Source organism: Podarcis filfolensis (assembly GCF_964270895.1).
Source record: "Podarcis filfolensis genome assembly, chromosome: 1".
NCBI lineage: Eukaryota > Metazoa > Chordata > Lepidosauria > Squamata > Lacertidae > Podarcis > Podarcis filfolensis.
In genome coordinates this window covers 24,772,684-24,797,349 of record NC_139604.1, presented here as the reverse complement: position 1 = coordinate 24,797,349, position 24,666 = coordinate 24,772,684, and the positions used below count along the sequence as shown (strand labels likewise).

The 24,666-nt window shown below is 43.1% G+C and overlaps 1 protein-coding gene across 7 annotated transcripts in view; it reads right to left on the bottom strand.

Annotated features, from left to right (window-relative positions):
• Positions 1 to 24,666, bottom strand: part of ITPRID2 (ITPR interacting domain containing 2) — a 79,888-nt gene that overhangs the window by 25,041 nt on the left and 30,181 nt on the right. For 6 of the 7 annotated variants that reach the window (XM_083626571.1, XM_083626574.1, XM_083626573.1 and 3 more), the window contains 6 exons: positions 22,559 to 22,608; positions 21,564 to 21,620; positions 20,465 to 20,504; positions 19,385 to 19,483; positions 18,148 to 18,356; positions 9,236 to 9,894 (listed from right to left, as the gene is read on the bottom strand). In XM_083626571.1, the coding sequence (XP_083482697.1) occupies positions 9,236 to 9,894; positions 18,148 to 18,356; positions 19,385 to 19,483; positions 20,465 to 20,504; positions 21,564 to 21,620; positions 22,559 to 22,608 (1,114 nt within the window). Of the gene's footprint in view, positions 1 to 9,235; positions 9,895 to 18,147; positions 18,357 to 19,384; positions 19,484 to 20,464; positions 20,505 to 21,563; positions 21,621 to 22,021; positions 22,128 to 22,558; positions 22,609 to 24,666 lie in introns of those variants that run through there. The other variant, XM_083626577.1, reaches the window with a different exon arrangement.

Sequence of the window (24,666 nt, the reverse complement as noted above, 5' to 3'; positions counted from 1 at the left end):
CAGGGTTTTTGGACTACGGTTCCCATCAGTGTTCGAAACTTCCATTGTTCTAGGTGCATTTTGTGACAGGGAATTTCATTAGCGTGAGCAGTTTCTGAGCTCTGGGCTCAGTACTGTGCCTAAGATTTGCAGAGTGGAAGGAAAGGAGGACCTTTCTCTGCCTCCCCACTAGAGGCTACTCTCTGAAGACTGGAGAAGAGACCCTCTTAAGAATATTAAGGGGGTGGGCATGGGAAGGACGAGACCCCGTGAAAAACAAACATAATATTTTAGCTGCAGTTCATTCATTTTCAGCTTTTTATTTTTGTTATAAAAAAGCACACCTAGACATTCCGTTGTTGCGCCCATAACCTAGGTTTAAGGTGCCATTTAGCTCCCAGCTTTCATATCTCAGTTTCTAACACTGATTCCCATGATCCCTGACTGCTGGTCCTGCTAGCTAAGGATGATGGGAGTTGTAGTCCAAAAACAGCGGGAGACCCAAGTTTGGGAAACACTGGAATAGATGATCCTGAGGTTCCCTTGCAGCTCTATGATTTTATGATTCTAGAACACCACACGGTAGGTTTATTACCAAAGTAATTAACGCCACAGACAAGGCCTGACATCACCTCAAAACACCATCCAATGTCAGCTGTCAAATCATGACTAATCTGGCCAGTAGATTCAACCCAAAACATTTAAATAGGCAGCACTACAGGTTTCACAGCTCACATTTCCCTCTATAAAGTTCTATTTCGTGTCAGAGACTATGTTGCAAGGCCGGCTGGAATGGGGAGATGTAGCACAAAGCAGCTCCTTTGTTTAAACAGCATGAAAGCTGCTCTAAATTAATTGCTAAATAAGCAGTTCTCATGCAACTTCCCACCACCCAGCAACAAAGAGAAACTAGACAGGAAAGGTTTTGTTCAAGGGGGGAAATGTCTCTTTTCTTGTTGCACAAAGCAAGAGAGCCACCTCATCGATAAAATTATATATAAAACCATCCCGGATGTAAGAATCAAATTAAAATTTCAAAATTAAGTAAAAAAGAAACCACACCACCAGTTGCAATCAATCTAAAAGATGGATATGACTACTTTTTATTAGCATTCAACCAGTTTTGCAGGTGAAGTTAGCTTTGCCCCAAGGTAGGATGAGACTGCAGTCACCTCTGTTTAAATTCCCCTAGTTCTAGTGAGTTATTGCTAGCCATTGTTTGGAGAAAGCCTTGTAACCAGCTACAACACAGCTGCCAACTTTTTGGTGTGGCAACTGAGGGAATAATTATGCCTTTAAGCAAATACATGCTCCCCAACCCAAACAAGGGAGGAAGACATCCCACAAGCTAATCTAATCACCCCACACAAAGTGGCAATTGCCTCGACTGCGATAAGATTATTAATGCGCTCAACTGATTGGGAGATGCATATCATCACCAAAGTGGTATACATCACAATTCTTGTTTAATTCATATAAGAATAGGATATTCAAGAGTGTGACTAGGAACGACACACTGAGTGTCAGCCACATTCCATCTAGAGGGTCAAACTAAAAGCACCCAATCCAAAGCAATGCAAAATGGAGACTAGTGGCTACACTATAGCAAGGATAGGCAAAAGTTTACCGTATTTTTTGCTCTCTAAGACGCACTTTTCCCCTCCTAAAAAGTAAGGGGAAATGTTTGTGCGTCTTACGGAGCGAATGCAGCCTGCGCAGCTATCCCAGAAGCCAGAACAACAAGAGGGATCGCTGTGCAGCAATCCCTCTTGCTGTTCTGGCTTCTGGGATTCAGAATATTTTTTTTTTTTTGTTTTCCTCCACCAAAAACTAGGTGCGTCTTATGGTCTGGTGCGTCTTATAGAGCGAAAAATACGGTGCTTTTCGAGGGCCATGTTCTCTCAGTGTTACTTTGTCAGGAGCCACATACTGATAAGTCAATGGAGCCACAGTCAAAAGTAGCTGGGCTTTTCTTTCTCTTTAACCCTCCATTTCCCCTCTGTTTCTCCCTCTCTTTGCCACCCACGTGAAATTGCCTGTTCTGGTCTCCAAAAGCTGAGGATGCTGAAGAGACCAGAGACCATCTTGGCTGTGAGCCCAGGAAGACCTGCTCCCTGCCCTGTGGGCCTTTTCCACTTGGCCTGGAAAGGGCTGACTCCAACTACAAAAGCTGAGGCTACTGAACAGCCCCTCGGGCTGGGGTGCTGTTGTGGGGTGGAGTGGGGAGGTGTTTTGCATTTTCATTTTGGATCTTATTGTGATTTATGTGGAAATTGTTTGGGTTTGGTTGCGTATTTGTAATGTTTTATTTATTTTTTTACAACTGCTTTTGTTGTATATATATTTACATGTTGCAAGCAGCCTTGAGCATGGTTTAAACTGTGGAAAGACATGTATGTATGTATGTCTTATTTATTTATTTATTTATTTATTTATTTACGGCTATTAGCCCATAAAATATGTACAAACATAAAAACACAGAGACATAAAAACAGATATATCCGACAGCAGAAGGTGAACACCACGATGCAAGGGTGGGTCATTGAGCAGAGCCAAGTGACAGCTTGGGGCCAGGAGAGCTCCAAGGGACGGATCACAGAAAAGGATTACTGGAGACGAACTCCGACATGCATTCTCATCATAACAGTCCGATTAGTTTTGATGTTGTTTTTTGGTGGTTTTTGAGTGTGAGATAACCGCGTTCAGAAATCTCGCCACCTGCAGAGTTACAGAAGGATCTGTATCCTGCAAAAGCAGTGCGGCGTGTGACTCAACAGGCCTGCCAACCAAGCGCAGTAAAGCAGGACCCAGGAATTTAGCCCTGGCTATGCTATGTAGGGGACAGTTGAACATTATATGTATGTATGTATGTATGTATGTATGTATGCATGTATATGTATGTACAATGTCTGAAGCTTTACTCCATGTTAATATTTTGCCAAAAGCAGTACTAGAAGTAGCAGGTGCCAATTAGATGATGTAAAATTAACTGAGAGTCCTGTCCAAACAATTAGCATCCATGCCAAAACCATCTGCTATCCCCAAGTTTGCGCATACATTGTTCATTCTAGCAATTTTCTCTGAACTACTCAAGCCCAGACTCTTGGGAGGGAGGGGACCCCAACAAGAATAAACTTTTTTAAAAAAGGCTATCACACCCTCTCAGTCGAAATCTGCTCATTGCTTGCCAGAAAAACTGTATTGTCTAGTTTCGTCTAGACCCATTATGATGGCAAAGGTTACTCTATGCATGTGTTTGCAAGAAAACTGCGTATCTGAGTGGCCTGCAAAGGCGCCTTAGGAGTGTAATCTTATCCATGTCTGCTCAAGAAATAAGCACTACTGAATTCAGCCGTGCTTACTCCCATTTAAGCACATATAAGATTGCAGCTTAGCAACAGCGCTACCTAAACACAAAAACATCTCTTCATTGTTAAAAAAGAACTCTGAAATCCAGGACACAGCAAACTATAAATAGCCATTCCTTAAATTACAGAGGTTATATGCAAACTGTAGACAAGCTACAAATACAAAACTTTCTTCTGTTACATTTCACCTAAAGGTAGCAAACCCTGAATATTGTAACACGTTTAGTCTGTGAGAGAACCTTCATATTCTGGAACATAGCTTTGATAATATTCATATGAAAAGGTTTAATACCAATTACTATTACCTGGCAGAAGATTCTGGATTTTTCCAGAAGTGGGTGGATTCCCCACAACTTCCAAATCCCCAAATTTGAGCTTATGGTCAACATGGGTTTGGGTAGCCTGTATAATTTTTTGCCACTAACAAACTTGTTATTTAAACATATCTGAATCAGTGCTTCAAGCCGCAACATCATTTTATTCACCAGCCATCATTTTATGTAATATCCGGTCATTCAGAGTGGCATTTCTTGCTCCTGACTACTCCCCTCAAGTGAGCAGGGCAATAAAGTAACTTTGCCCATTGCAATAACCTCTGTGTCACACAATCGTCTCCAGTCACGTTCCCCAAAGTGATGCTGCCTATAAAACAAAAGTGTGCTCTTTAAATTACTAAGGCTGGTATTAAGAACTGCAAATATTTATGCCAACTTGTTTAAGTAAGAATCCATCTAAGTGAAGGCAGCTAGACTTGTTCTCTCCCTTCTCAAGTGGCCAGTCTCCACATTTCACAACTGACCAACTTTCAGACATTTCCTCAATTCCAAGATGTTCTTTGGTGATAAAACTGCTTGCTTTCTCTTTTCTCACACAACAAACTCTGACTTAATACTGGTTTATTAAAATAGAAACATCCAATATCAAAGGACTTCCTTTTAGGAAACCAGGGTATTTTCAAAATATCAAGCAATGAGGCATTGTGTCCCTGTTATCACAGCTTAAAAAGAATGGATTAAATGCTATTGAAAGAAAACTGTTTGAGCTTTGTCCAAGGAAACAAAATGGGGGATTTTTGTATGCATTTTGTTGTGTCATTCCCTCTCCCCACCCCACACCCCTGGAAGGCTAAAGGGCAGGAAACCTTGAATCTTACATCACTGCACCAGCACAGCACACAAGACAAATTCCAGATGTGCCCCCGGCAGTGCCATTTAGTGACCCCACAGTTCTGGTGCAGGTCCTCACCAATTTTGTGAGTTTGCCATGGTGGCAGAAGACAGTAGTAATGCCACTGAAATCTGTGATGGGCACCTGCCATTTTGACTTTTCCACCGTGCCCTGGCAGAACATGGCAGGAAGACCCCAACTCAAATATAGGTGGGTGGGTCTCTTCCAGGGCCCTGAATCCTGCCTGGAAGCTTTCTGACCATTCCACATGCTGGCACCAGCCCTGACACAGGGATTTGGGCCCAATTTGCCATGTCTAACCTGAAGGTGAAAAGAAGAAACATGTTCCCAAATAGATCCAGCCTGAAAGCACTTATTGAGGCCCAGACCACGTGGGAAGATGCTTGAAATGGCAAAGTCCTCAAAGGATGGCTTTACTGTAACAGTTCAGTATGATGTTAAAGTTGGACAACATAGAGGCTGTGATTCTATGATTCTATGATTCTATGTAAAGAGATTATGCTGTTATGAGTAGGAGAGCTCTAGTTTTCCAGCAGAGTTACGTCCAGATGTGTGAAAAGAAATGAAATAAAGATGATCCAAGTGGATAGCTCAGTTGGTTAGAGCATGGTGCACTTCTTAGTAGTGGTTATTATTATTATTATTATTATTATTATTATTATTATTATTATTATTATTGAGAGCTGCATATTCCTGCATTGCAGGGAGTTAGACTAGATGATCCTCAGGGTCCCAACCAACTGTATGATTCTATGTATACCTTTCCCTTTCCATCAGTGGTCTCCAAGACAGTTTAGGGTCTAAAACTACAGTACCACAAGAAACACACACACGATGAATAGGAAATGAATGCCACCAAGATGACCACAGTTTAGCTAAAACCCTAATTTTTCTCTTCCCTGTTCCTTTCTATAATGAGGCTAATTGATCCCTTGATTCACAATACACATGGATTTCACAGGCACACAGACACACACACACACACACAAAATAGTTCAGCTTCCTTCTAGAAATCCTAGTATGGCCACTTCTGTTGACTGCCCTTGTCTAATCCTCATCCTAAACAAGATTCTATGCCAGAGGGAACTTTGATGTAGGTGCTTAGAACCTTACAAAGGCTTAGCCTGGGATGGGACACCTGTGGTTCTCTTTATGTTGCTGGGCAACAGCTCCCATCATCCCTGACCAGCTAGGGATGACTGGAACTGTAATCCAAAAACAGCTGGAGACACAAGTTGAGGAAACCCCAGACTAGATGATCCTCAGAGTCACTGCCAACTCTATGAGTCAGTGAAAAGAAGACGAGGGATGAAGATGAGAAGGAGGGAGCAGAGCTGGCATGCTTGGTTCCCCACTTCCGTGCCTCTCACATGTTTTATTAGGTAAAGGAACGCCTGACCATTAGGTCCAGTCGTGGCCGACTCTGGGGTTGCGGCGCTCATCTCCCTTTATTGGCCGAGGGAGCCGGCATACAGCTTCCGGGTCATGTGGACGGCATGACTAAGCCACTTCTGGCGAACCAGAGCAGCGCACGGAAATGCCGTTTACCTTCCCGCCGGAGTGGTACCTATTTATCTACTTGCACTTTGACGTGCTTTCGAACTGCTAGGTTGGCAGGAGCAGGGACCGAGCCACGGGAGCTCACCCCGTTGCGGGGATTCGAACCGCCGACCTTCTGATCGGCAAGTCCTAGGCTCTGTGGTTTAACCCACAGTGCCACCCACGTCCCATGTTTCCTTAATAGGATAATAATAATAGCGTAATAGTAATGTCTGAAGAAGGCTTATGAAAGTGCAATAGTGACCTATGCAAATACTGCTGTGAGCTTCATGCAGAGCTGCACCAGGCAGCCTCTTCCGAGCAGTTATTCTGAGGAACTGCACACAGAGGCAGCAGAACTGGCTGCCCCTAACAGAGGCTTCCTTGGAACAAGACACAAACCTCTTCTGGGAATGGGAGATTTGGGCTTGCAACAGCCTTTAATCATGTAATCTCACAGCGTAACAGGAACTCTCTTGTGGTTATACGGCAGCCTGGATGAGAACAGACTCCCCCAACCTGGCAGCCTCCCCCAAAAATGCCTTGAATCATAGCTCCAGTCATCGTTGGCAAGCATGGCCAGGGATGACCGGAGCTATAGTTCAAATCATCTGGAAAACACCAGGTTGGACTAGAACATCTAGACAGACGGACAAGGAATGCAGAAAGAGAAAGCTGCTGCACAAACGAGTCTCAAAATTCTACTCGTCTTCATAATTGACCACTACTTCTTTGCCAAGGCACACTGTTGCACAGGGCTGCCATAAGTCTGGGATTTCCCAGACATATCTGGGATATGTACCGCTTTTTTGAAAAGCGGTAAAAACCCGGGCGTATGGCAACCCATGCCAGAAGTGTATATTTTTCAGCAAATCTTCTTAAAAATAGCAGAAAACTTTCAAATTTTATGGAGATTTTGCAAACAAAAACAAAACCTCAACAACTTTGCCCAAAAAGGCTCAACAAACTTTTGTGTCCGGATTTTCACTTTTTGAAATATGCATTGCATTGCAAGCCAATAACCAGATCCAGCCACTTTTTCAACTTCACTGTGATCAGAGCCAAGTTCACAGTATGGCCCTGAGTCCTGCCACCCCATCTAATTAAAAACAACAACAGAATTCTATATAAATCTCAGTGTGCATCAGAAGCAGCTGTGGTGGATTTAAATCAGTGCTAATGGCAAAATGCTAGAATAGTCGGGAAAGGCAAGGTGCAACTAGAGCAAGTAGAGAGCAGAAAGCTCTCTGCGGACAGGCAAGACCCAGGTGAGTGAATTTAGTTCACCCTCAATATTAGAAGTCCTTCTCCATTCCCAGAGCCTTGCAGTTTCAGCAGCCACACAAAGCAGTGCCTCTTTTTAAAGCCCCTCTTTGCAAACAAAATGAAGGTTAGAAACCTCTTTGCAAAAACAAACTCATTCCTGAATCTTCTAAGGGAAGTCACTTGAAGAAGCTGGACTTCCAGGATTTGCAACCCTGGAAGAAAGCTTCTCTGACTATAGCTGCACTGAAAGTTCCCAGGGATATAATATGCTACACATCATTGTCTAGCACTAATATCAGAATTTATACTGTGTTAGTGACAGCTTTACTTCAATGACATTAAAACAAAAACACAACACCACACCAGGCACACACACACACACACACACACACACACACACACAACAGCTTAACACAGTTTCCTACAGAATCAAATACATATTGAAAAAGCTCATCTCACAAGCCTTTCTGCTACGGTCTGGCTTTTCGGAGGCGTTGCCTTGTTCTACTTGCTCCCGGTTGGGTACACTTAAGCTTCTTGTGTTCCCACCTTTCTATTTTTTCCTGGTGGCATTTTTGGAGGGGGAAGGACCAGATCATTTGTCATCACCCGCCCTTGCCTGGACCCCAGGATCAAAGCCCCGCCAGCATTTGTACCCTGCAAACTTGCAACCGCCGCCCAATCCACCCCTCTGCGCCTCCTTAGCCAATATCAATATGGGACATAGACTTGAGAGAATCGTGATTGGCTGAGAGGGCAGAGGCCAGGGCTCCCGAGGAAACTTTGCCCTGACTCACTCCCACACTGGCTATCTTGACAGCAACAGACTTCCTAAAGGAGCCCCAGGATAGCACGGAAAAACCTGCAGGAATGTAAGCTTGCCATGCGATGCCTGATGAAAACATGCCAAAGCAATGCTTGGGAAGAGGCAGACCAGAAGGCCGCTGGGCACTCCCAGCACACACTCATTGTTTCATATGCATTTTTAGAAACACAAATATATATTTTTTTAAAGGGAATTGCCTCATTCCTGTTGGGAAAAGCTGGATTTCCCACTCCTGTGGACTTAAACGCCTCTAACCAGAATGCAGATGTTTATTTAGCAAGAATTTGTCATCATTTCAGCTGTACTTAAGCTCGCTGGTGCTTCCTAGTAGTCACAATGGCTATATGCTACCTCTAGATCGAAGGAGCATACAAAACTGGGTAAGGCTGGGCGATATCTGGTTTTCAAGATTGTGAAGTATCCCCAGCTAAACATTGCAGTACATTGGTACCTCGGGTTAAGTACTTAATTCGTTCCGGAGGTCCGTACTTAACCTGAAACTGTTCTTAACCTGAAGCACCACTTTAGCTAATGGGGCCTCCTGCTGCCGCCGCGCTGCCGGAACCCGATTTCTGTTCTCATCCTGAAGCAAAGGTCTTAACCTGAAGCACTATTTCTGGGTTAGCGGAGTCTGTAACCTGAAGCATATGTAACCTGAGGTACCACTGTATGCTGATATATCACGATGTCTCAAATAAGGATGGAGCTATGTGGAGGCATTGGCCGGCTTCACGGTTTTTCCCACATCATGATTTTTGCCGGCACCTGCTCTTGTGATTCGCTGCCCCCCTGCAGGAGGCAGGGGAGAGCCGAGTCAGCAGAGTTAACATGGGCTGCAGGAATCGAGAGAAGCACTAGCTGGCTTTACGGTTTTTCCCACCTTGTGATTTTCGCACAGCACACACACACCACAATTCATGACACATTGCCAGGTCAAAAATTACGAAACCAGTATCACGATATGGACTTCAATCCGATTTTGGATGATATATTGATATTTCGCCCAGCCCTAGCATAGGAGACCAAGGAGGACTTTGCACATAGCCCAAACAAATGCCTTTCCACTTACCTCTTCCATCTCAAACGAGTCCTTCTGCTGCAACATGAGATTGGCAATGGATGGGTTGGCTATTGAAGCACAGGGCTGTTTATCCAACACGGGAGCAGGAGTTATTTGCAGTTCGGCGTTAACTTCGAGCCCAGAACTGGCTGGTGCTAGCGCATTTGTAGCAGCAGCTTTTTCATCTGAATAATCAACCGAGTCCTTGGTTTCAGGAGGCACAGTACCATCTCCTTGCTTTGCATTCATGCCAGAAGAAATTCCCGAAGCATTGAGACCCTCAGCCGCAGTGGACTGGTTGCTTGGTGTCTCCTCTTTTACCGTAGCCAGCAGAGAAGCTTTGAAGTGTTTTGGAGTTTTGGGCTCATTTTTCGCCTCCGCTTCTTCAGCCCCACTTTCGGCTTTCCCCTTCTCGACTGGTGAGGCGGCAGGGCTGCCGGCCCCTTCGCCCGCCTGCGGGCTCCCGTACAGATTGAGTTTAGACAAGGTCTTGATGAAACGACTGGCCGTGTTGCTCCGCGTCAGAGGAGGAGGGCTGGGTGCCTCTTTGCTGGAAGCGGTCGAATTCATGCTCCCAATTTTCTGCAGCGGAGTGCCAGAGACTTGGGAGTACAAGGAAGAGAATGCATTGGCCACCGTGGTGAGCACTTCAATTTGACGAAAGCGGCCTGGCAAAAGGACAAAAAAAACAAAGAGATGACAAAGAGAACAATGGGAGGCATTGTAAGAGTCAATAATGAAGCTGCTTGGAACTTGCAAAGGTAAAAACAAACACATAGCAGGCAAAGGCCCACCACATTGCTAAACCTCAAATGTCTCTGTCAAAGAGTACCTACAGCCTTGGGCTTTTCCGAAATTCAATTTTTAAAAAAGCCAATTGTTTTATTTTATTTTTAAGAACAGCTGTTTGTTGACTTCCGGAGGCGGCGCGACCGGTAATGGCTGCCTTCTCCGAGTAAGGAGAAGGGAGCTCCGCTGTAAACGGGTCGTCCGCTACGGCGAAGCGGAGACCCATTCAGGAAAACCACAGGTGGCAGAAGCCTGTGGTCTCGGGACCCGGCGGGCGCCAGAAGCAGCCCCCAAAACGCTGAAGGGACCCCGTAAGGGGCTCCGGATCGCGGAGGGGGTAGCGGCGCTGTGGGTCGTTGCGCAAACAGCGAAGTGAAGCCGCGTTGCTGTTGCCGGTCAGCGCTGTCCTTTCTTCCTGCAACTTTTCTGAACTTTGGAAACTACAACCCGTGAGTAAATTTGGACATTGAAAACTTTCTGAAACTTTTGTCAACTTTCAGAAACTTTTTGAGAACTTTATGAAACTTTTAAAACTTTTTTAAAAAAGTTGAAATCTGGCTGAAAACGGAGTGAGGATAAGCAGGAAGCCCATCTCCCGCTATACTGAACTTTAAGCAAAGAGCAGGAGGAGTGGAGACAAAAAGTTATGCGTTAACCAAATGCTGGCACCCTGTTAAAGCAGTTTTCTGAGTGAAAGACTTTGAGCTATTGACTTTTGCTGGTCATATTCGGGGTGCATTGATATCCTTCTTCTGTGGCACCAGTGGATTATAAAATAAATAAGAATCTCTGGTGCTGGAGCTGCCTGGATGAGCACCAGTTTGCAACTTTGGATACATTGAATTTAGGTTTTGAAACATTCTGAGTTGGAACTGGATACTTTGAAACTGTTGCAGTCAAGGCACTGTAAGAAACACTGTTTTGCTTTAAGTTTTACTCTGCTAAAAATAATACATTGTGGAGGCGATAGACATGGATTTAAATTTATAAGTTTAACTTGGATTTGATCTTTTCCCTGAAGACGTATTAAGCTCCCTCTAGAGGATTTTGGACTTACAGCAGTGACTTTGTTTTACTTTCCCTTTCCCGGCCTCTGTTTGACTATTGTATCTGGGACTCTGCTTTCTCATGGGAACAACTTGGATTGACCTTGGATTACAGATAACTTTGGAATGAGTGGCGCAAGGAGAAGAGGAAGGACTAAACAAACAACTCTAACTTTATCTGCAGCCTCACAGCGTAGATCTTCTGTGCCGGCCTTGCCTTCCACTTTGCCTCCAGACATAGAGGCGGCCTCCCTAATACAGGCAGGGGAGGGTGAGACAGAGGAGCTGCACCTGGGAGATATGGCTTCAGGGACAAGTAGCTCTGTCTTGGAGAAAATTTTGGAGAAACTGGAGGCTCTGGACAAGAAGGCTGATTTGCATACAGCTAAAATTGAACAGAACACAGAAAGCTTGAATAAGCTGACTGGACAAGTTGCACAGAATGCCCAGTCTATTGGAGAATTAAAGGAGGCTGTAGGTGAAAATCGTAAACTGGCTGAAGATACTAGTCAAAGATTGGAAGAACTTGAGAAAGAAGTAAGACCACTCAGCAAACAAGTTGGAGAACATCAGATTTACTTTTTGATGACAGAACTGCGAAACAGGGAGACCAACTTGAGGATACGGTCAATACCAGAGGTGGAAGAAGATAATTTTATTGAATTTCTAACTAAGGAATTTGCCAAGTTTTGGAAGTTAGAGGAAAAAGACTTTAAAATTGTATCTGCTTTCAGGCTTGGCAGAGTCAGAAGGACAGAGAAGCCCAGAGATTGTTTGATAACACTGAGATCAAAGGAGGAAAGGGACAAGATTTTGGGCCTGCACTACGAAAAGTCACTAGACATTTTGGGCAAGAGAATTGAAATCTACAAGGACATTCCTAAGCAGTTGCTGGACCTTAGATCTAACTACACGGAATTGGCAAGACTGTTGAGAAGCAACGCAATTATCTTCAGGTGGGAGTTTCCACAAGGATTATCCTTTACCTACAGAGGGAGAAAGATCAAAATCAAAACAGTGGAAGATAGAGACAAGTTTTTGGGAGCACACGGAGAAGACCTCCACAAAGGACTTGGATTGCCAGCGCCAGAACTTCCAGGGGAGCCCGCCCCCTCGGATCCTCAAGGACCGGAGAACAAGGTACCACCCCAGAAAGAATAACCAGACCTATCCAGGATGTCTCTGCAGCTTTTGAGCTGGAACATAAATGGCTGTAACAGTCCCGAAAAAAGGTCTAAAATTTTTCATATTTTAAAAAAGGAACAATTGGACATTATATGCTTACAAGAAACACATGTGATTAGGCTCCATAGAAAGGTGTTAATAAATAAAAGGCTTGGTCAAGAATTTATATCATCGGATACAGTTAAAAAGAGAGGTGTAGTGATCTATGCAAAAGAGAGCCTTTCACCAAAATTTCTCTTTAAAGATGAAAGTGGAAGAATCCTCGCAATAGAAGTACAGTATCAAGGAGAAAAAATTTTGATATTAGGAATTTATGCTCCAAATGAAGGAAAATCGGATTTTTATAAGAAGTTGCACGAGACCATGCTGGATTATCTGGATTACAACAACGTCATCATGATGGGGGACATGAACGGGGTCGTATCAACAAATATGGATAAGTCACAGAACCAGAACATTACTAAAGAGGGAAGACTACCTAAGACCTTTTTTGAAATGACTGACAATATGGACTGGGTTGACATCTGGAGAGTTAGAAACCCCCTGGGAAGAGAAGGAACATTCTTTTCTGAAGCTCAACTGACTTGGACACGAATCGACCAAATATGGATAACTAGAAGTCTGGCACCTAAGGTGAGGAAGGTGGAAATCTGCCCCAAAACATGCTCCGACCATAACGCCTTGAGAATGGATATGACATTGATCCCAATCGGCTCCTTTAGATGGAAGATGAATGATGGCCTGTTTAGAGACCAAAGAATTGTAAAGAAGGCCCAAAAAACCCTAAAGGACTATTTTGAGATTAATTTGAACACTACGGTGGAAAAAAGAACTATCTGGGATGCAAGTAAAGCTGTGATGAGAGGGTTCTTGATTCAACAGAATTCCTTAAAGAAAAGACTGCAAAATGAAAAGAAAGATAAAATTCTGGAAAGTATCAAAGAGTTGGAGAAGAAGTTAAGATCTAACCCGAAGTCCCAACCGATTCTGAGAGAAATTAAACTTTATCAGGCGCAATATTCCAAGCTGATAAATCAGGAAATAGAATGGAAGATTAAAACAATGAAACAAAAAACTTTTGAATCGGCAAATAAATGTGGGAAACTGCTAGCTTGGCAGTTGAAAAGGAGACAAAGATTAAATACAGTAACAAACTTAGAGGTTGAAGGAAGGAACATTCAGAACCCGGGAGAGATTAGAAAGTGCTTCCAGAGGTATTTTAAAAAGTTATATACTCAAGGGCCACAAGATGAAATAGAGATTACACAATTTTTGGAGAGAAATGGATTAGCAAAGCTGTCAGAAGAAAATAGAACAATTTTAAATGGCAAAATAACACGACAAGAGATTGAACAGGCCATCCTGAGTCTGAAACAGGGCAAATCACCAGGGCCAGATGGACTGACCTCTAACTACTATAAGACATTGAAGGATTATTTGATACAACCTTTGTTGGAGGTCAGTAATGAAATAATGGAGGGGAAGAAGGCGCCTGAATCGTGGAAAGAAGCATTTATCACATTGATTCCAAAGTCAGAAACTGAAAAGACACAACTCAAGAATTACCGTCCCATCTCCCTTTTAAATGTGGATTACAAAATATTTGCAGATGTTTTGGCACGAAGATTTAAGAAAGTTTTAAGTGAGATAATCCATAAAGACCAGGCAGGCTTTCTCCCGGGCAGACATATGTTTACTAACACAAGGAACATCATAGACATATTGGAACTTTTACAAACAAACATAAACACTAAAGCAGTTTTAATTTTTATAGACGCGGAGAAAGCCTTTGACAACATATCTTGGAAATTTATGAAGGGGAATTTAAAAGAAATGGGAGTGGGACGGGGGTTTGAGAACGGGATTGAGGCAATATATTCAGAACAAAAGGCTAAACTGATAGTTAACAATGTGGTTACAGAAGAGTTTAAAATTGAAAAAGGTACACGACAAGGCTGCCCGATTTCCCCATTACTGTTTATTTCGGTTCTGGAAGTGCTCCTGAATATGATTAGGGGGGACCGGTTGGTGGAAGGGATTCAGGTCGGAGCGAAACAATATAAACTTAAAGCTTTTGCAGATGACCTAGTTCTGACATTACAGGAGCCGGAGTCTAGTTTGAAAAGAGTACTACAACTGATTCAAAACTTTGGTCGAGTGGCAGGATTTAAGTTAAATAAGCAAAAAACTAAAGTTTTGGGGAAAAACGTGACAGATATTGAGTTGGAACAGCTTCAGAAAGAGACAGAACTAAATGTGGTTAAAAAAGTTAAATACCTAGGGGTAAACATAACAGCAAAAAATCTGAGTTTATTTAAAGATAATTATGAAAAATGTTGGTCAGAGATTAAGAGAGACTTGGATAGTTGGTCAAGACTAAAACTTTCTTTGTTAGGCCGAATAGCTGCCATCAAGATGAATGTATTGCCAAAAATGTTATTTTTGTTTCAGACACTGCAGATTGTAGACAAGACAGAGTGCTTCCGGAAGTGGCAGAAAGATATTTCTAAATTTGTCTGGCAGGGCAAAAAGCCCAGAATCAAATTTAAAATATTAACAGATGCGAAAGAAAGAGGGGGCTTTGCCCTGCCAGATTTAAAGTTGTATTATGAAGCTGCAGCTTTCTGCTGGTTAAAAGATTGGTTACTTCTTGAAGATACGGATGTCTTGGATTTGGAAGGTTTTAATAATGCGTTTGGATGGCATGCATATTTATGGTATGATAAAGCTAAGATAAATAAGGCCTTCAAGAACCATATTGTCAGAAAATCAGTTTTTAATGTCTGGACAAAATATAAAGACTTACTGGAGAATAAAACTCCGAGGTGGCTGTCACCCCTGGAGGCTAAGGCTCGGAAAAGAGCCAATATGGAGGCCAACTGGCCAAAATATTGGGAGATAATAGAAAAGGATGGTGACAACTGGAAATTGCAGAGTTTAGAAAAGATGAGAGACAAAGTGCGAGACTGGTTACACTATGCTCAGATTAAAGAAGTGTTTAAAAATGACAAAAAGCTAGGATTCCAAGTGGAAAAGTCAAAGTTAGAAACTGAACTGTTAGAACCTAAGACTAAGGTACTTTCAAGAATGTATAACTTGCTGCTGAAATGGAACACACATGACGAAATGGTAAAATCAACAATGATAAAATGGGCGCAGGATATTGGGTATAATATTATGTTTGAAGATTGGGAAAGGTTGTGGACCTCTGGGCTGAACTTCACTGCATGTAATGCGTTGAAGGAAAATGTGATGAAAATGATGTATAGATGGTACATGACCCCTGTTAAACTGGCTAAAATATACCATTCGTCTGATAGCAAATGTTGGAAATGTAAGGAAAATGAAGGAACATTTTTTCACCTCTGGTGGACCTGCCCTAGAGTGAAGGCCTTTTGGGAGAAGATATATAATGAATTAAAAAAGGTGTTTAAATACACCTTTACTAAGAAATCAGAGGCCTTTCTCCTGGGTATTGTCGGCCAGAGTGTGTTAAAAAAGGACAGAACATTCTTTTTGTACGCAACAACAGCAGCAAGAATATTAATTGCCAAGAATTGGAAAACTCAGGAGCTACCCACTGTGGAAGAATGGCAGATGCAACTGATGGACTATATGCAATTAGCCGAGATGACCGGCAGAATTCGAGACCAGGGAGAAGAAAGGATGGAAGAAGACTGGAGGAAATTTAAGATTTATTTACAAAAATATTGTAATTTGGCTGAGTGCTGAATTGGATGCCAGTGCAGACAATTGTCTACCATTAAATTAGATTTAAGGCTGAATTATATGTCAAACCAAATTAAGATTATTAATTAAGATGAGTTAAATGATAATTTGTTTGAAATTAATTTAATGATGATGTAAGTGTATGCGGGAGGTGTGGGGGAGTCCCATGTAACAATTGAGAGATGTTAAATGGACAATGATAAGTGGTGCTTATCTAATATATGCTTTATTTGAAAACTTCAATAAATATATTATAAAAAAAAAAAAAAAAGAACAGCTGTTTGTTACTTCGTACTCTAAACTATTGCATTTCATTATTAAAATGTCATTTTGACTATTACATGAAAAAGGAAAACACACACACATACAAAATGTTACTGCCAATAGGCTAGTCTTTAAATCACTTGTGCCTTTCAAGTTGCACAAACTATACATTTTGGTTGCATCTAGCAAAGTTCTGGTGAAATGTTTCAGGAGGAGAGAGAGGTCAGCATAGGCCCTTTTCACCACCTTTGCCCACCCAGGTCCCTGCCCCCTTAACTCACGTCCACCCCTCTCAAAGTAGTTTCATATCCTTTCCCCTGAATCCCACCATGCACCACCACCACAATAATAATAATAGTAATAATAATTTTATTATTTATGTGCCGCCCATATTACTGGGTAGCCCCAGCCACTCTGGGTGGTTCCCAACAAAATATTAAAAACACAATAAAACGTCAACCATTAAAAACTTCCCTGAACAGGGCTGCCTTCAGATGTCTTCTAAAAGTCAGATAGTTGTTTATTTCCTTGACATCTGATGGGAGGGAGTTCCACGGGGCAGGCGCCACTACCGAGAAGGCCCTCTGCCTGGTTTCCTGTAACCTCGCTTCTTGTAGGGAGGGAACCACTGGAAGGCCCTCGGAGCTGGACCTCAGTGTCTGGGCTGAACGATGGGGGTGGAGACGCTCCTTCAGGTATACTGGGCTGAGGCCCTTTAGGGCGTTAAAGAACAGCACCAGCACTTTCAATAGTGCTTGAAAATGTACTGGGAGCCAATGTAGGTCTTTCAGGATCAGGTTATACGGTCTCAGTGGCCACTCCCAATCATCAGTCTAGCTGCCACATTCTGGATTAGTTGCAGTTTCTGGGTCACCTTCAAAGTTAGCCCTACCTTCAAAGAACCCCATGAGGGTTCTTCAACTGATTCCTCTCACCATTCCTCTACAGCCAACCAGACATGACACATATTCTGAGTCAGACCATTGCTACATCTAGTTCCATACTATTGACACTGACTTGAGGTGGCTCTCCAAGATTTCAGATTGGGGGTCTCTCCCAGTCCTATGTGGAGATGCCAGAGACGGAACCTGGGGCCAAAATCTTCAAAGCAGATGCTCTTCACTAAGCTAGTTGTTTATTTCCTTGACATCTGATGGGAGGGAGTTCCACGCGGGGGGGGGGGGGGGTGTCACTACCGAGAAGGCCCTCTGCCTGGTTCCCTGTAGCTTCATGTCTCACAGTGAGGGAACCGCCAGAAAGCCCTCGGCGGTGGACCTCAGTGTCCAGGTTGGATGCTGGGGGTGGAGATGCTCCTTCAGGTATACAGGGCTGAGGCTGTTTAGGGCTTTAAAGGTCAACACCAAGACTTTGAATTGTGCTCAGAAACATACTGGAAGCCAGTGTAGATCCTCTGCTCTGTCATCTGTGGTCAACTGCCTTCAAGTAGGCACTATGTGTCACTCTGGAATAGGGGTGGGGACCCAGTGATGGCCTTCCAGATGTTATTGGGTTTCCAAGCTCTAGAGCATTCAGCATTTTGTTAGGAAAGTCCATTTAGTGTCCATCTGCACTATAAATTTAATGTAGTACCACACCACTTTAAATAGCTGCAGCTCCCCCCCCCAAAAAAAAATCATCATCATGGGAACTGTAGTTCATTAAGGGTGCCGAGAGTTGTTAGACCTCCCATTTCCCTCACAAAGAATGACTGCTAAACCACTAAAAGTTTTTTGGGGGAAGACTCCTATCAACTCTCTGCAACCTGAACAAACTACAGCCCCTATAATTTAAAGTGGTGTGATCCTGCTTTAAATGTGCACTGTAGATGGGGCCCCAAACACTCGCTCCTGAGGACATCAACATGACATCAGCAATTTTGAAACCGTGCTCTTAATTTAGTATACATACTGGTCAGTGCAAAATTCGGATTTTCCACTTCCATGCGCTGCAACTGGGCATTCAGAAAGACTTTGATATCTATCCCCCTGGCAAAGGACGACGAATTGAAAAATCTCGATGGAATCTTAGAAGCAATATCTGGTTCATCACGGCCAAATCCAAGATTGTAGAGGACCTCTTCAGGATCTTCCTCGTACAGTTCCAGGAGTTCAGATACACTAGACAAAAACAAAAACACCCCATAATTGCTTTCCACCCCCTTTTCTTTATTGTCCTTTCAGACAAGTACAGTGGTACCTCGGTTTATTAACTTAATCCGTTCTGGAAGTCCACTCTTAAACCAAAACTGTTCTTAAACCGAGGTGTGCTTTCCCTAATGAGGCCTCCTGCAGCCGGTGCCCTTCCACCATTTGGATTCCGTTCTTAGACCGAGGTAAAGTTCTCAAACCAAGACACTATTTCTGGTTTTGTGGAGTTTGTAAACCAAATTGTTCTTAAACCGGACTGTTCTTAAACCGAGGTACGACTATACAAGCAATAACTACATCCTGCTTAAACTGAAGTCCTCTGATTAAAACAGATGTAGGCTATGGCTCTAAGCATTTCAAGGAGATGAAATTGTTTTCTGGGAGTCTGCAAGGTCTACTTCCAAGAACATGTGTTGAGGAATGAGGAACTGGACCTGTCTGAGACCACAACCCTCTTCAGGTGTTTCAATAGTGAGGGGGAAAGCGAGAGTAAGATGTAAAATGGGGAGTCAATGAGAGGTTCAACTTTCATCATCTATGGGTGTAAAAAATCAGGTCTATTTGAAAAGAGCAGGTACATGAACAACAAACATGGCTTCCCTTATCACATTTAGCATGTCCCACAGCTTATAAAACTCCAGGGAGGTGCTAGTTTGTGAATATACCTCAAAAAAGCAGAAAGCAGGCACTCAGGCCATCAACAGATAACATAGCTTGGTGATTTTTGTTGGCAGAAGAGGGGGGAAAGAAGAAATTCCATTGAGCTATTAAAAGATTGACAGTGCCAGAGCCCAGCTCTGCAGAGACATTATCTCGGGAGCCCAGATGCATTATGGGGAATTAAAAATGGGAAGCCACCCAGGCTCCAGCACAGAGAAGTGCAAGAGGCCAGGTTGACTATAGCCAGCATTTTGGGTCAACAGAAAGGTAGACAGTGGGCCCAACCTAATGTCAGGTCTGTACCTACCCCCAATCCCCGGGTTATCAATACTGCTTACCTTGAAACGGTTGCACTGCTTTTCCCCGAGCCAGTGGAATTCATACTTCTCCCCTTCTGATGAAACTGCAGCCTCTTGTCCTTTGCCAACATGCCGTTACTGACAACACAAATGAATCAGGCATTGAAAGAACAGCATAGCTTCCTTCCTCTTTCAAAAACACTCCAAAAATCCAATAGTGTACCATTTCTCTTTTCTTAAGAATGCACGCCCTTCACTTAGAACAGACAGCTGCAACATTCGTACCTCAAGGATCAGAACTCCTCCAAAACAAAACAACAACAACAACCTCACTCTCATCTCTGAGCTTCTGCTGTCTCCATTGTTGGAAGAAGACAAAACCACCCCTAAAGCTTTTACACTGTTCTGGGACATTGCTGAATTCAACTTCTTTTCGAAAACAACAACAAAATTGTATTTTGAAATACAGAACAAAAGGGGGGAAAGGAAGGGGGTGCATTGCACTACAATATCACCCGCTGAAACAAAAAACAAAAACAAATGACTAATTAACTGTTCAGTATATTATGGGTAAGCTGGTGAGACAATAAGCATAAAATGACTTGTAGAAAACCTCACCAACTCCTGAAAGAGTCTGGATGTGTAAGTTAAGAAGGGGGGGGAATGCTCATCTGTATTTTATGTGATCAAAACCTTCTTAATATTCAATATAGAAGTATTCTATGCTGCACTTACGTCTCCTTCCAGCTACTGAATTCAACTGACTGCTTCACATGATGAACAGCATTCCTCCAGTAAGTAATGTAATCATGGCACAAACCTCATCTTTAAACCAGACCTTAAAGAAACTCTGTGTTTTTATATTTGGCAGCAAGAGCCCTGTGCCTGTAGGGATCTGGGCCACTGCTGGGGTTTTTGAATTAAGATCACTGGATTTCAGTTTATTTTGCTTTAAATTCTGATATTTACTTAATTCAGATTCCAAAAACATTTCCCACAATAAAGGACCTCCTTCAGTAACAACCCATTAGATTATTTTTTTTAATGTTTTATATAAATTGCCTGGTAGCTTATTCCCACGCCAGCCTTGACTCCCAAACCAGAAGTGTGAATATTCACCAGATTTCCATTTGCTCGCCGGTTTGATGCAGTTGATTAGCTAAAGGAGAAAGACAGGACAAATAAATGGTTGGCACCAGACTATATGCAGTCACCCAAAGAACAATAGCCACTTGATAGGCAGTGACAAATTCTGCTGTAGTTTTTTTTCACCATATATGCTATGAACACATCTTGTGTAACATCTGCAGTAGACTATACAAATCAGGTTAGAATCAGGAGCATGGCGGTTGCACACGAGCCTTTTCCAAGACCTATTCAAGACTATGCTCCAATACCAATGTATAACGAAGAATGGGAACTGGCAGAGCAAGGACATTTGTTTCATCATGGCTGCTATCAGATAGCAGCAGCAGCCCTTTATGTGCAAAATACAACTGAGCATGGGTACAAGAGAGCCCATAAACCTAGGAGATTCCTGGGCACAGTATATTGAGGATGACAGGTTGCCTTAAATTCAGTTGTCAGTTCCTGCATGGTTCAGATCTGCTCTGCATAACTCGCAACCTCCACAATAGCAAAAGCTTCCATTAGTCCACTTAACACATGCCACCTGCAGAGCCACTGGATCTTGGGTACAGAATGTCAGCTGTGGGAAGCAGCTGCTATCCCTGCCTATCGTACAGCTATTCTTCTCCCCATCACCCTCCTGTGACAGCATCCAATCAAACATAATTCTGTGTAATCATTTGCACAGGTGCACACAAAAAATCTGCAAAAAAACCCCCAAGCAACCAACCCCAAACCCTAGACTTAACCAATGTCAATAATGAGATGAACATACATATCTGATTTTTGAGTTCAGAGACCGATTTGTAGCTATACCAACAGATCTTTAAAAGGACTTTTCATGTTTTTCCAATCATCCTCTTTCTCTCTATTTGTCAACCAATGTAACCCATGTAGTTTGACTAGGTCAGGGATGAAGAACCTATCAACTTGAGATGTCCTTGGGCTTCAACTCAAAGCAATCTCAATGCTCACATATGAGTGCTGTAGTTCAGCAAATCTTGCACTACACACGGTTTTGCTTTTAACAAGCTGCTTGATTTTGATTTGGGGAGCGGGGAACAAGCATGCATTTCAATACCACACCTACCTTCTGCTCCCAGGGATAAATCATCTTCAAAGCTTCCTCCGTTTCTCACCAGCATGCCTGAAAAGACGCCAATTTGACATGATCAACATCTAGCATTGTGGTTTCCCCTTCCAGTTATCTGGATTGCCCACTTAAAACCAAAGCGCCAAATGACAGCCATGCATATAAAATCCTTATTCTTGAAAGCCAAATTTGAGCTCTCCAAGCTCAAATCTGGGGACCAGACCAGTGCTCTGCAGTGTCTCAGTCTCCTTCAAGGTGAGATATGTTGTTATTTTCAATGCAGAGAGCAGGTCTTACAACAGATACAAAAGATGCATTAAGGTAACTTCCATAGAGCTCCATGCCCAAGCTAAAGAAAATGGCCATCTCAGAGCCATGAGTACTACACACCTTTGGTTACAGCTGCACTGCATACAACACATAATGCATCTTAAGCAAGCCTGCAGGTCTCTTACCAAGGAGTCTCAAGCCAAGGAAACGTCCTGGATCAAACATTCCCTGTCTCCCTTGCACATTGAAAGAAAGGAGCTGCAACTACTGAAAGGGCTTCGGAGCTGCCCTGTCGCTACCTGCAGCGTCTTGTTGTACTTTGAACTTTTGCATTCTGGTTTGCGCAAGTGGTAACTTTTCAGGTGTGGCAAGTTCGGTCGGAGCAAGCCAACAGAGATTGTGCTGAAAGGGGTTGACCTACTTCTCAGTGCAATACTTAACAATATTCATTCTCTGCCTTTCTCTCTCTCTCTCTCTCTTTCCCTCTCTCTCACACAAACAGCACAGCTTATCTTTATCACAAGAGAAATATTGCTTAAGAGTTCCTTCAGTTTAAAAAAATCGCAGATCCATTTGTCTCCTCTGCTTTCAGGCCTGCAGAAGCCCGCTCAACAACTTGTTAACACCATCAGCTCAAACCTGCATTTGAATTAGGATTTTTTTTTTTGTCTAACAAGCAAGCAGGAAAACAGAAATGCACTTAGAAGGCCTCGGATCCTTACCCTTTAGAACTGTGTTGCTCTGTTCATCCAGGGAGGCTCCCAATGGCGTTCTGAAACCACAGAAGAGATTAAAACATGTATGGCTGTCTTTTAAAAGTTGCTTCTTCATGTCCTTCCTTAAAGCCCCACTTCTTTCACATCCGTCCCCTCCTCTTCCCGAAAATGTGGACACACACACACACACACAAAAACTTGCAAAGCAAGCTCTGAGGAAACCAGCCCCTAACCAGGCACCAGTTTGTGAAAAGGCTGTTTAATCAAATTGATACAGCTGCCAACTTAACAGACTGCTCCGATGCAGGAAGTAAGCTCTGTGGGACTTTATTCCCAAATGACTGAGCATAAGATTGTCCGTGCTGCCGTAAGTGTACATGAACATTAATGTGATTAATTAGTCTGTCAAAAGAAAAAGGAAAAAAAAACTTACTTTATTATCATCTTTAGCATTAATGCGTGAGTAAAGGAGACAGACCTACAGCACTATACTTAATTGAAATTCATTCTGCACTTTAAACATTTCTCATCCATATAGCCAATGCTAAAAGTATGGGCATAATAGCCACACACATACCCCACAAACATGCATACATTTCTGCTTGGCTAAAAGCAGAGTATGATCTATGATTGTTTCAGACACTCTCTTCTTTTTATCTTCTCTCAGCCCAATTTAGGCTGCAATCTGAAACGACTTTAGCCCGAGTTTAAAGTTCCACTGATCTTTGTGGGATGGGCTGCCAAGGAAATACTTATAGTATTTCACAGTATCATTACATGCTGTTTGTAGAGCTTCCAGCTGCCTGCCAAAAGGTTATGCCAGGACTTCTTTAAAAACTCGAAAGCAACGCAACCAGCTGTAGGCACCCAAGATCTCACACTCTGCTGCTCCAACTGCCCTGCTATAGCACACGATTTTTCACTTTAGACCCACAAACGGTAGGGCAGGTGAGAAAATGCAACAGCTGCACCTTCATCCTTTTGCAGTCGAACTTTTAAAGGGGCAGGTACAATTTCAGCGTCGGGTTATTAGCACCAACCTCTGACCATTTGGGGCTTTCACAGCTGGAGTACTGGCCAGCTTCTTTCTCTGCAAAACCCCACCACCACCTCTGATAAATCTTGGAACACTTGTATATCAAAGGGTGAAGGTTCAGAGGAAGGAGGAAGACTTTCCTTTGCTAAACATTTTCAAGTGATGGCCTTTCAAAAGCTCGGGTTTAAACAACTGTGCTTATTGTTTACACCACGGGCTTTTAATGGCCCTTTTAAAATTCTTCTCCTCTGCTTCAGGCCACTTCTGAGCATCTCGCTGTGCTCCCAGATCCTTTCGAGGCTGTTGCCAACGATACACACATCAGCAGTAAATGAACAGCAAAGCTGGAGCTGCAAGAGCTAACCCTTCACCTCTATAGCCGATTAACAGCTACCAGTGAAACAGCTTCGTCAAGGCAGCCCCGCCACTTGCATTTTCTACATACAAGATGTCACGGCAATTTAGCCCACTACAGTGATAGCCTGGGAGGGGAAGGGAGATGCTTGTGTTTGAACATAGGGCAACGGATCCGCACAATGTATGAAGCCCTTTAGGGTGCAACTGAAGAGCAAACTGGGACAGTTGGAAAGAAACTATTTAGCGGCAGCAAGACCTCCTAAGTTGGCTGAGTCTGTTTGGAAGTGTACGATAATGCTAAACAGGAAGCTTGGATTCTGGACGGAGGCCGCAGATATCTTGTATGCATTCAAAAGAATTCGGCAGGCAGGCACAGGAAAGAAAGAACAGAGAAAAAGACTTCCTTTGCAGTTGGGTTAAGCAAGTGCTTTGGGGTGGCAGCGGTGGGGAGGCGATTGCAAAATGGAAACACAGCTAAAAATGAAAACTAAAATAAGGGGCCAGCACGTCTTAGACACTACAATCCTCAACATCTCCTATACCATATTTATCTGCCACACAGAGATCTTGTTTGATGATGTTGTGCTGGCACAACAGGTGTTATACTGGAGGAGGGGCAGAAGGCAGACCAGGGTCTCCTAGTAGATTTCTAAAGGATTTTCAGTAGGTTGTCATGGATTTCTGACTCCCAACTGTCTAACAATTAAGGTAAAGGGACCCC